Below are 12918 nucleotides of genomic sequence, written 5' to 3' on the forward strand. Positions count from 1 at the left end.
GAGCCTACAAACCCACTTGGGAGCTTGTTGCCCTGCCACGTGAACGCCTGTCGCGCTATTCACTCGTGCAAGCAGCTGACCGATTTCCAACCAAATGTAGCCCCACACCACATCCTCCGTATGACAATTAATTGCGCTTAATAAAGAACTGCCCGTATAGGGAGATTCGAAAGCGTTGCGGTTCTGTTAATTGTTGCACTAGCTGCCGAACTGTCATATGCTTTGCTGTAGCAAGTTAATGACCATATTTAGTCAACCGGCCGGCGGCCGTTAAGCGAGAAGGGAGCCCCCGTCTGCCCTTTTGGTGCGCGCGCGTCCCCTATAGAGTAGTGCAAATAAAGAGTATTATAATTAATAATATATATGTACAGCAAACTGGATAAAAGAGGACACTCCCGTAGGCCCCTCACTGAATAAGTTTTCCAATGACTCTAGCCGACTTCTCTCAGCGCACCTAAACGAGGTGAGGAAGCGCAGCCTTGGATTGGAGACTGCCGCCGCGGACCACCAAATCTTGAAGGCCAATTTTGGCGTGCCTGCACGCTTTTTTTTTTTTTTTGCACAAGCTTCTGACGCATGCTGAGAGCAGCGAAGTAGGGAACTAAAATCACGTTCCCCATCCTAACACCATTTCCACTTCATGCCCTCCTTTCCCTCAATTGGGCCTCCCCCTTAGGTGTGAAAGCGCTGTTTAAGCCTATCTAATGATGAACGCTTTGCCCAGACAAAGACAATTAAGTCCTATTGTCGCCGTTGGCAAGCACCCTCAGGCTTTCCCCTCTCCCATGTGCACTTTGCAATGGTAGTATATATGGTAGTAGAACTTTATTCAAGTGTGAGAAAAGGAATTACATGACATTAACAAAGTCTACATCTCTTCCAGACTGGACATCAGGTCTGCACAGCACAGCCTTGCAGCGATTGCTCTTCGGCTCTGAGCTTGGGGTTGTATACCTCCGGGTCCAAGTTGGACTACGCTGTCTCCCATGTACCGCTCTAGGTTGGAGAGTCGGAAATGCTCCTAGGGTTTGACCACGGGTCATTCCAAAATAACGTAACTGAGAGTGGCTATGGATGCCCCATACTTACCGCAGTCCGGTTTGAATTCGTCCGGGGCAAACTTGGAATAAAGGTACGAATTAATAATAAAGGTCCTATTTGTAATTGCCTCCACATTATACTAGCCTTAAATTTTGTTGAGCGAGGGGTGTGGGGGGATTTGAGTCTCCAGTTTCTGTAATGGAAAGTAATTTCATGGTGCGAGACCGTTCCTTCTCGAGCCGATCGGAGATCCGAGTCGCACACCACCTGACAGGTGAATTTTCGGGCATATTGCTTGGCTTTTTCGTTTCCCTCACTGCAGCATACCGAAGAGCTGGAACCCATACCAGTTAATTAGCCATAAATTTTGCCGAAATAATTTGGACAAAATTTTTAGTGTTGTATTGCATACAGAGCCTTTTGCAAAGCTTCGTATTACCCGACTGGAATTGCCAATGTGCGCCGAATCAGAACTTTAGATAATATGACTGGACCGGTGTACTGTGTGATGTCAGTGCACGTTAAAGAACCCCAGGTGGTTGAAATTTCTGGAGCCCTTCACTACGTACCGCGTACCTCAGTCACTTTGGGATGTTAAACCCCCATAAACCATAAATCAAACATCGACTTTCTTTTAGATATAGTTACTGGGCATGACAATAGATGACGGGCAGTGGCGCGCCGTCATAGTGTTCCTGTATATGCTCTCTGCGGGACCATATATGTACAGGAACACTATGTCGTCATAAAGCCCCTCAAACTTCGTAGTTTGAGGGGTTTATGTCATCATAGAGTACATCGTCACCCACTTGATACAAAGGGTACACCCAAGGATCACCACAGAGAGGGTGCCTGCATGCATCCATTTTTCGCCATTATTAGTAGCGCCAATGCAAACCTGCTCCGACGAAAAATTCTGAAAAAAAAAAATGCGAATTACAGACCTGAAAATATGGTACTATCGCACTCAAGATGAGAACCAATGTACACAATGTAGGTACCTACATGGTAGAAGAACAGTTCTCAGATTAGTTGAGTAGTGTCCAGTGATGCTGGAAATTTATTAATTTAGCTGAAAGAACAAAGTGCAGTAAACGTTCGTGCAAGCTCGGTGAAGGCGCACCGATTTTACTGTTTTACTACAAATGCAGTCGAGTCATAGTCACCCCATTTTTGTTTGCATGTTTATTCTTTCTAATGATGCATTAGACATTACTATACATGGATCACTGCATCATATTCGCCTATCACCACTGAATAATTTATAATTAAATTTCTTCTCGAAGCTGTTTCGGTTTCATCAATCAAACTATGGCCGTGACGTGTAATCATTACAGGGCCCATATTCCGACTTTGTATATTATAATCGAAAACATCATTTTCAGCCTCACCTGATTGGTCGAAACGGTGGAAGCGGATGTCAGTTGGGTTGCAACAGTGAATGGCGGCAAGAGATTACATGTTACGGGTGCGGTCACAGAGAACAGTTGCCGCAGCGAAACGTCCAGCAGCGTTGTATTGCTCTTTGTCGAGAAATAGAACACGGCAGAAGAAAAAGTCATCCACATAATAAAAATTTTTAGTAGCGCATCAGATGCCACAGTAAGGAGATATAATGAAAAGCTGCTTCATTCACCCTGGGGACTTCAATAAATAAAAACTATATATTTAAGATACACTTTTCTATACCATGATCACATTCACGCTACTAGGTACACACACCGTACTTGTGCCAGGCGCAGGAACGCCAGGAATACTTTTTGGAAAGGTCCATGCGTGCGTTGTGCTGCCTACAGCAAATTTCATGTCGAATGTACTTTATTGGGTTAGCACATAACTTCTGTTGAAGCTATATATAGCACGAGTATAGCTGCTTTTCTCGGTCACCCTTGCGCCCCGGACACTTGGTATGATGCATGGGCAATTTCCTCATCGCTGTTTTTAAAGAGCTAAAGGTGCTTCACAACCACCCCGTGCTTGCAGACACTTTGAAGCAAATAGTGAGTCTGGACGCAATATGATATTTGCTGGCAGGTTTTGCAGGTATGCAGTTTTCTCTGTCATGCTCGTAGCCTCACTGCAACTTTCAAATTCATGCTTCGTGCACCTCAGCAGTGGAAGGGCAATGCAGTCAAACCTTGCTATAAAGAAGTTGTTTATAACGAAATAATGGCTGTTTGCCACGGGAGCTCCCATGGAAGTTCGTGTGTCTCGTTTTTGCAAAGTAAAATTTCTCTAAAAAATTAATGAGCATGACCAATGAGATTCATATGACAGAGTATATGCGTTAGCATCAGTGTTTTTACCCGGACAACAGCTGCTGCTGGGTACAGACTTTGCGAGTGGTGGCGTGATCCAGCCCATCAATCACCTTCCGACACTCTGTACCTCTCCCCACAGTAATAGACTCTGATTGGCGAACTGCAGTTGCCCTCTCCCCTCCAATGCCTCCCACTCTCTTCCCCCTGTCTTGCTTATCAGTCTTGCCATTCTTCAGGAGATGCTGCTATCAAGCAATGAAGCGTGCTCTATCGTGCGGGGAAGCCATCCAGAATGAGTGCTCGTGCTGGAATCACAGCCGCATGCATTCTTTTACCTTATGATTAGGGCCCGGAAATTTAGGCACTAAAGAACTCCGAAATAGGCAGGCAACTAGGCTCTAAAAAAGGCTGAAATAGGCGTTGTAAACCAGAAATAGGCGCTTTGAATAATACTCTTTATTCATAAGTACAAGATTTGCCAGTCAAGCACGAAGCGTATGCAGTCCTCAACTGAAGCAATAAAGCGCATTCTCAGGTTTTTGAATTAGTAGCTCCTTCGGTTTTCGCTAAGCATAGCTTTGTACTTTTCGACGTCACATGAGGTTGGTGGCACGAACCTAAAACATGAGAGTTCATACGGCTCAGGCCTTCAAGTGATGTGGCTGTATCGTCTCCGCGTATCAAGTCTCTGATTTGGAAAATTGTTTCTAGGCATCTATTTTTGCTACCAATTGCTGCATCGTCGTAGAAGCAGTACAGCACCCTTTCCTTCCACTCCCCGAAGTGCTGCTGGTACTTCTGCCACTATCTTCAATGATTCATCTATTCGGAGTCCAGCCTTTTGCAATTTTGTGATCCTTTCCGTCAATGATGAGTAGTTTGCACTAATGTATGCCAGGTCTCTTTCCAAACTTGCCTCTTGATACACTTCGAGATAAACACTTCGTTACACTTCGTTCAAAGCACTATTCGAGAAAAACGTTCGACGAGACCCGCGCCTTTTGTGAGTGCATCGGCACGCGTCTTTCAACATACTTAGACAGATGTCTCAAAATTGAAAAACAGCACCGAGGACCGAAATGCCGAATTTAGGCATTTATAGGCAAAAACTACGGTTAAATAGGTAGTATTTCCTAAAAAATGACAGAAAGGCAGGCAAATGCAAAAATCCCCTGTTTAGGCATTTATAGGCATGTTTAGGCAAATGCCTAAAGTTCCGGGCCCTACTTATGATACAGTCACCCTCAATGCCAAGAAAACGGGGCTAAATATTCTGAAGAGCCTCTCCATGTCATCTGCGACATTATTCCTTCAAGGCGCTTTTAGGGGCTCCAAATGCGAGCCGCGGGAAAATTGGCCGTGCATTGGAAAGGCTGCCATACTAGGTTATTAGGGGGCACTCTGTGTGCATAATAAAGGCTCACTCAACACGTGCCATACTGAACGCTACAAGGTTTTTCTCGGTCAACACGCTGATATGTGCACCCGTCTGCATGCGACAGTTGCGGCCAAGGTCACCTACGGCTGTAACGAAGAGAGCTGGGACACCTTTGAGATCATCATAGCGAGGTTCAACTATATGTTTGGCTGAAAAACATAAGAAAAAGTGTCCCTTGGAGAAATGCTTTTTTGCGAACAGACACTGTGCCTGCAGTATTTTACCGAAGTATTCAAAATGGTTGCGAGTTCCCCCCTGTTTGACCCACACGACTTTGGTAAGGTGGTAATTGCAGCCCTTTTACAATGACATTAGTGTGAGCTACAATAATGGTTGTGATGATGTGTCTGCCATCGCCCACCACAGAAGAAAACCAGTGCTCACCCAAGTTCAAATAGAATATCACCCAATGGACCTGAGCCATAAATGGTGTGTGGATCATAGAGCACAAGGACTCTCTTTCAGTGTCATTTAAGCTGATGTAATCCAAGAGGGCTTGGGAGTGGGTTGCAATACAACTTCTGCTATTGTGCTTCTTTGCACCAGGTTGGGGCGAAGAGTTGGAGAGTTTTTCGCAATGGGTTTGCCTTATAAGTATTGGCACATGAAACAGCACTAGGCGAAGAAAAGGAAGAGTCACTAGAAGAGGAAATGACAAGCGCTTACTAAATAACCGGTTGTTTTATTTACAGAGGCACACCTTGCAACAGAAACTACAAGGCCAGCAGAACATATAAAGCGGAAGAAATAAAAGCGCAGAAAAAGATAACTTTGTACACTTATAAACTTACTTTTATGCTTTAAAAGACTTGGACCCTGAAGCTGTTTCAGGAGGAAGTGCGCACATTGAGGCTCCCCATTTTTACCACCAAGAACTATGCCCAGCGGGGATGCATAATCGGCATCAATCAAGGTGCCATCACCGCTGCTGGGATCAAACATAGGAACTCTTGCTCAGTAGCCCAAGATCTTAAGGTGTGGAAAATTTAGTATAATAAACGGTGGACGATTTAGCGTGGTTAGGAAAAAGGGGTATTAGGTGTGCTAGCACTTCAGTTTATTTATTTATTTATTTATTTATTCATTCATTCATTCATTCATTCATTTATTCATTTATTTATTTATTTATTTATTTATTTATTTATTTATTTATTACAGATACCTGCAGCGCCCAAGGGCATTATTGCAGGGGGGGAAACACAATAACGTCTGCTCATTTGGCCGAAAGATACACGTAATAACAGAAATATAATCACACAACTAATAGATGAGAAAAAACATGCACTGAAGGAACACAACCACGCTCCAGAAATAAAATAACACTAATGAAATGAAAAAGACACGCGCAAGACAACTGCGCGCCACGTCACACATCAGATAAAAATGCGCGGAATTGACCTTCCGTGCAGCACTCAGTGACGCCGGCTGGTAGCCTGTTCCACTCATTGATCGTCCGTGGAAAGAACGAGGTTTTATAAACATCTGTGCGACACTTAATCTCTCGGATCTTCCACTGATGATCAACTCATCTAGAAAAAAAATGAGGTTGAAGCAGATACCGGTCTTTGTCAATGCTCTGCTTTCCAAAATAGATGCGATGCATGATCTGTAATCTCAAATGTTTCCAACGGTTAGCTAAAGATCCCCAGCCAAGGTGGTTTTTAAGAGACGTGACACTAGTTGAGAAGCTGTAATTATTGGACACAAATCTCGCAGCATTATTTTGGCTTCGGTTTCGGTTCGAGTTTTTAATGTCAGTGAGGCTTCAGACAAAGATCAGTGAAATCTGTGATGGGGGGGCGGGGGGGGCAGCTTTAGCGCACACTAAAACCAGAACTCCGCCTTAAGGGTATGGCGTGATAGCTTTAATGAGTTAATGCCCATCTATGCAGAATTGGTCACTCTCTGCTTTACGTTCATAGATCACTGGGAGTCCTCATACCACTCCTGGTGCAGTGGTGCAGCGGATAAGTGATGCACCACTGCCCTGCGATGGCAGGTGCTCCCAGAAGGTGGGCTTTGTGCGAACCAGGTTGCTCTTCCCGAGCGACCAATCATTAATTTAACTGCCACCTGCCGTGGTGGGCAGCTTGCTCACAATACGGTGGGCAGGTTGTGATGACGTCACAAGGTCACATGACCTAGGAGGCCCACCTGTCATCTGGGGGGGGGGGGGGGGGCTCACCTATGGTAAGAGATCGGAAGCGGGCGGAGTGGGTGAAGGAACAAACGCGGGTTAATGCCATCCTAGTCTAAATCACGAGGAAGAAATGGGCTTGGGCAGGGCATGTAATGCGAAGGCAAGATAACCACTTGTCCTTAAGGGTAACGGAGTGGATTCCAAGAGAAGGCAAGCGTAGCAGGGGGCGGCAGAAGGTTAGGTGGGTGGATGAGATTAAGAAGTTTGCAGGGATACGGTGGCCGCAACTGGCCAGGGACAGGGTTAATTGGAGAGACATGGGAGGGGCCTTTGCCCTGCAGTGGGTGTAGTCAGGCTGATGATGATGGTGACCTATGTCAAGCTTAGCCAGACAGACAATGGTGAAATTAGCCAGACAGACATTGGCGGCCGCCGCGGTGGCTCAGCGGTTATGGTGCTCGGCTGCTGACCCAAAAGACGTGGGTTCGATCCCGGCCGCGGCGGCTAGAATTTCTTTGGAGGAGAAATTCTAGAGGCCCGTGTACTGTGCGATGTCAGTGCACATTAAAGAACCCCAGGTAGTCGAAATTTCCGGAGCCCTCCACTACGGCGTCTCTCATAGCAGTCGCTTTGGGACGTTAAACCCCATAAACCAAACCAAACTAGACATTGGCGAAATCGGTAAGTGGGGGTCTTAGTGCTAGCACACTCATACATACACTCATTACTCTGGTGCAGGTGTTTTTGAAGCAGCTATCAGTTTCTTCCACCATCAACATTAGTTTTCACAGTCCCCTCACCTGATTTATTTGAAAAAAATCAGCCATGAACCAATATAGTTGCACCCATTTACGCCTAGGGGTCTTTGGTAGATGCTGCTATCTTCTTCAACAAATGGCAAAGGAAACAATGCAACAACATCACATGTAATAATGAGATCATGGTAATCAACGTAAAGCTGCCTGGGGAGGTTGGAGTTGATGTGGGCAAATATGTCCACTAGCACAACATAGCTCCCCATCCCTACGAACTTGCACCGTCTGAGAGAAACAGTTCATCATCATTTTCTTCTCCTGCTGGCGATGAGGGGCATGATTCAGAGTCACAGATGAGAATGAGATCGAGGTCGTCCTCTTCAGCCTTATTGTTAAGCTCTACATCTGCATGGTCAGATTCACTTGAAAGCTCGTTTTCCTGGACCTGCTGATCCATGCTGCCATTGTCAGCCGTCGACTTGGCTTTCAATCGTTCTCTGAACTCCCTAATTCTTTGGGCGCCCGACTTTGGAACTTTTTTCACAGGACTCGCCGTCGCCAATTTCTTCCGCAGCCGACAATCTCTCATTCGATCGGCGGCTGTTCTCTTGGGACGTTCAGCTTCACATACACTAGCTTTGGCTCCTATGAAAACTGATGCATCGACTTCGCCTACTTCAACAAGCGTGGGAACACACGGTGGGGCCGCATTACTCAGCGAATTTGTAGAGGCAGGTGGTGAGGGTAGTGAACAGTTCTGCACGATCGCTCCAGCAGAGGTATACTGGGTTGAGCCACTCCAGGTGACATCGGTCACGAGACGACTGCTTATGCTGGGCAGTGGGAACGAGGCATCATCTGGAACCTTGAACAAGAAGAAGAAAAAAAATAAAACACCACATACCAGTTACTCCACATGCAGGGCCTTAAACGCCACTTGTTTATTCACAACTTGTTCGCAACACAACTTGTTGTTGTTGGTCAAATGTTTAGGGGAATCCCCCAAGGTGGAGTAGATTTGTAATAAGGGAGTAATTACTCATTGGCATCCACCCGAGCGCAGCCATACGGCTACAAAGGAAAGCTATACAGCTTTCTCAGAAACTTCGTAGTTAAAGAAAAATTTTTCTTTAACTACGAAGTTTCTGAGAAAGCTGTATAGCTTTCCTTTGTAGCCGTATGGCTGCGCTCGGGTGGATGCCAATGAGTAATTGCTCCCTTATTACAAATCTACTCCACCTTGGGGGATTCCCCTAAACATTTGACCAACACAGTTCCCACTTCGAGTTATTGATCAATTCGCTCTCGTCCTACCATAAGCTTGCCGTCCTGGTTAGCTCAATTGGTAGAGCGACTGATCCGGTGTAGCGGTGGTCCCGGGTTCGAACCCCGGACCAGGACGAATTTTTCTTTAACTACGAAGTTTCTGAGAAAGCTGTATAGCTTTCCTTTGAAGCCGTATGGCTGCGCTCGGGTGGATGCCAATGAGTAATTGCTCCCTTATTACAACTTGTTGTTGTGTTTGTTTCAGTAATTATTATGCTAATCGATGACACGACAATGGACAGAAGATGACCACACATTCTCTACTCGCAGCTAAACTTTTAGTGCAAAAGTAGATCATTACATCTAGGAAGTGGCAATCAAAGAGAACAACACAAATCACACCAGCAGCACTAAAGGAGTGGTCGAAAAAAACACGCACTGACACACACAAAAAAGGAAGGATGGCACATGCATATGAACCCACGAGGCAGTGTGCCAAGTGACGCGTGCCGTCATCTTCTGTGCTCCGTCAGTTTGGTATGCGCTCTCACACTGAATACTTATTAAACAGCTCAACTTTTCATGTTACTAGTGTTCTTTCAGTAAGGTACCAAAGGCAAGTAAGTCAACAAACAGTTACTAAAGCGACAATTCTGAAGCAATGTCTGCCGCTGCTGGATGGGATGAATGCATGAGTCTTTCCCCGCAACTTTGTTCTCAAAAACACTACACTCAACCAAGCTCAAGTGCCTGACTGTGAAATCGCGATCTGTCACACTATCAGAGAGAAGAGACATAACGCATTGGAGATAAGGGTGTAGAAAAAAGCCCCTATAGCGATAACTGCGCAGCGTTATGTATCACAAAAGGCATTCATGATTTTTTTTTTATTTCTACACACGTGAAAACCTTCTGCGCACTCCGGTACGATCATCTCGCCGTTTATATAATTCATTTAGCATTCAGCGCTTGCACGGCTCCACCAATGCATTCAACAAATCGTTTCTTCCTTGCGCGATCGAATTTTGGAATAACTTACCCGAAAACATTGTCGTTGAAACTAATCCTTCCAACTTTAGACAGCTACTCGTCGACCATTTCCAAGAAAAATAAAACTTTCCATGTATCAGCTGCGATGTGCTACAAAATGATCGCTTTATTGGACGCATTGTTTTACTGTGGTGTGTATTTCTGTATGTTTTTTTTTTCACATTGTTTTTGATTGACTATATTAATGTATTTACTATTTTGCTTGTTTCTCACATTGTCTTTGATTGACTTCATAATTTGTTTACTGTTTTGCTTTGTATAGCTTTCTTTCTAGTTTTTATTCTTTTTTTTCTCTCTTCTTCTTTTTTTGCCTTTTCTTACGTATGACCGTCGGACACTTGTATCCCTCCCCCCCCTTATGTAATGTCCCCACGGGACCCTTAAGGGTTAATAAATGATGATGATGATGATACCAATCAGTGGTACCACTCTGCTCCAGAAGACGGCAAAAATGTCGATGAGTTCTTTCTTTATGCAGGCTCACTTCACCCAGAATGTAAATAGTCATGGTATACTTCCAGCGGCTCATGGATAAGCAGCGCACAAAGCTGTGTCATTATATTACTTTACTACAGTGGTACCCCTAATAAACACCGACATAAGAGTTGCATCGCTCCTATTCAGGGGACTTGTTCATCTCAAAGGAATGCATCACACAGTCAGAGCCGTGGCACAATGCATGGATGAACTATCGAAATGAATAACTGCAATACTTCTTGCGTTATTCTTTTGTGTGTGACCACAAATCGAGCACTATGCACAGTCATAACGAGCATCATAAGCTCTCCCTGCCATGGCTTGTGCTCCTACTATGGCTCCTACTGGCTCTTAAAATGCCTTCACCAGCTTTAAGGCGAAAGCCTTTAATGCCTCATCGTTGTCGGCAGAAGGTTGTCAGCAGAGGTGTCACACTTTTTGGTTGGTCGAAATGGTTATGACGTCAGAGTGCACGGATTCGAAGTAATGAGGTCAAACACGGATGCCTAGCGCTCCCTTTTGTAGCAGACGACAACTAATAAAAAATAATTGTCTTCAGCTACGACATGGGGCGTAAGGCGTCCGTGGTTGACCACATTACATACTTCATTACTGCGAACAGAGCCATGGATACAACCGAGCTCATCGAGGCAGGGAGAGAGTCGTGCTAAAGAAGCAGTCAAAGTGTGTTGTCAAATAAAGCACTAGTACAGCACAAACAGTCTCGCAGTCAATGCCAAACAGTGCGCCAGGAAAGGCTTTCGCCTTGCAGCACTTTAGAGAGCCAAAGTGCCCCCTGAATTTTTCAAGTGGCCCCTGAGCCAGGGGTTTGCACACTGGGCTCTGCAGAACCCTTTGGTTCCTTGGAGTGCTTTTCAGGCTCCCCAGGCACTTACATCCATTCATGCCCCAACCGACACCTTTCCTTTAACCACTTCAATTCGAGACAAATTATAATGTTAACTGCTTTGGCCTTCAAAAGTAACTCTTGGCAATTTTTGAAGGCACTTTCAAAGGTTTTTTAGAGCCGCCTTTTTGGCACCATCAATGGTACTCTTTTTAAAGGTGCCTCCAAAGGTGCTGCTGGGGGGAATGGTTAGGGCCAGAGTTCTCCTACCAGGTTCTGCACAACACTTTAGTTCATCAGACTGCTATCTGGGATCCTCTGAGCACCTACATATATATGCATGCCTGTCCCCTCACCATTCCTATAACCAGTTTATTTTGGGACTGACCACACTGTGATTGCTTAGTTAATTCATTTAGGGCGTCTTTTGAGTGGCTTTATGTCTGTATTTTTTTTTTCACATACACTTTGGACGTAACTAAAACGTTTGCACGCGTCAGGCATAAAAGGAAGGGACGGAAACGAAGACATGGGGATTCCTCAGCAGATTTCGAAAGCTACTGGGGTTCTTTCGAGGCTAAAAATATACCTGACGGCCCCTGCCCTATGCATTCAAGGCAGACAGCCACTGCCTCACTGCGTAAATCTCACGAGTTACACTGCGAGCTAGGAAACACAAAGGCAGAGAGCTGGTCACGGGAGAGAAGTCACGCGTCACGTTTGTTACCTGGGGTCCCGGCCATGTTTCCTTTGCCGCTGCGGCTGTGGAGTCTATGGCGTGTGGTTCACTGGGGCTGCCAGGAGGACATGCCAGGCCACCTCTTGTCATGACTGCACCAAGGCCAGTAGCATACAGCACATGGTATTCAGTGAAGGAAAACTGAAAGCTGAGTTGGAGTGCTGGTGTGCACTGAAGCTCACTCCGTGGAAAAAATCAATCAATCATTTTTATTTCTGCCTCCAAAAAGTGACAGAGGAGCTGCAGAAAAAGCTGTCATAGACAGCTTGACTGAGCCGTAGCCCCCTTATACCGGACAGCAGTGACAGGCGACGAAAAAAAAAAAAACACTTCAGAGTAAAACACACAATTAACATCAAGAATAATCTTACTTCTAGTCTGTACATCTTAGTGTTCCCGGAGACTGTGATGGGGTCCGATTGATGAGATTGGGCGAGGGACTGATAAAGCGAGCCTGTTACTCCTGTTCTTTCCTTCCTCCATGCTGTTACTTAAGCCGCCATGTTTTATTCTTTCATAGTGGCCAACAGAGTGCTAACGTTCGGCTAGATGCCAATTACAAACACTACATACATATGTGCAATTTACATGGTCATCCAAAGATCATTACATAAGTTAAGTATCTTTTAGCAGCACAACAACAAGCACAATGAAAAAACAATACAAATTAGAGAAAGCAAAAACACCACTTAGTGCAGTTTAAAGAAAAAAAAATCACTTTGTAACACAGTCTATGTATAAGCAACGCAGTTCACGATGAGTGCAGGTAAACAAGTTGAAATTGGCAGATTTGTATGCATTTAGAAGAGAAGGAAGTGTATACTGTTTACCAGTATATATGCGTGGTGGAGGTACCAACCAGGTTTCAGGCTCTCTAAAAGGGTAACTCGCTTCTTTTTCTTTC

At 45.1% G+C, this 12918-nt stretch overlaps 1 protein-coding gene across 4 annotated transcripts in view; it reads right to left on the bottom strand.

Moving 5' to 3' along the window:
• Positions 1–5208: 5208 nt before the first annotated feature.
• LOC149348460 (uncharacterized) overlaps positions 5209–12918 on the bottom strand; it is a 46059-nt gene continuing 38349 nt past the window's right edge. For 2 of the 4 annotated variants that reach the window (XM_089588111.1, XM_089588110.1), the window contains exons 14-15: positions 12003–12106; positions 5209–8500 (exon numbers count right to left, since the gene is read on the bottom strand). In XM_089588111.1, the coding sequence (XP_089444237.1) occupies positions 7904–8500; positions 12003–12106 (701 nt within the window). In that variant the 3' untranslated portion in view covers positions 5209–7903. The remainder of the gene's footprint in view (positions 8501–12002; positions 12107–12918) is intronic. The other 2 variants (XM_089588112.1, XR_016292751.1) reach the window with 2 other exon arrangements.

This window comes from Amblyomma mixtum, chromosome 4 (genome assembly GCF_055824585.1).
Source record: "Amblyomma mixtum isolate Tamu chromosome 4, ASM5582458v1, whole genome shotgun sequence".
Lineage (NCBI taxonomy): Eukaryota > Metazoa > Arthropoda > Arachnida > Ixodida > Ixodidae > Amblyomma > Amblyomma mixtum.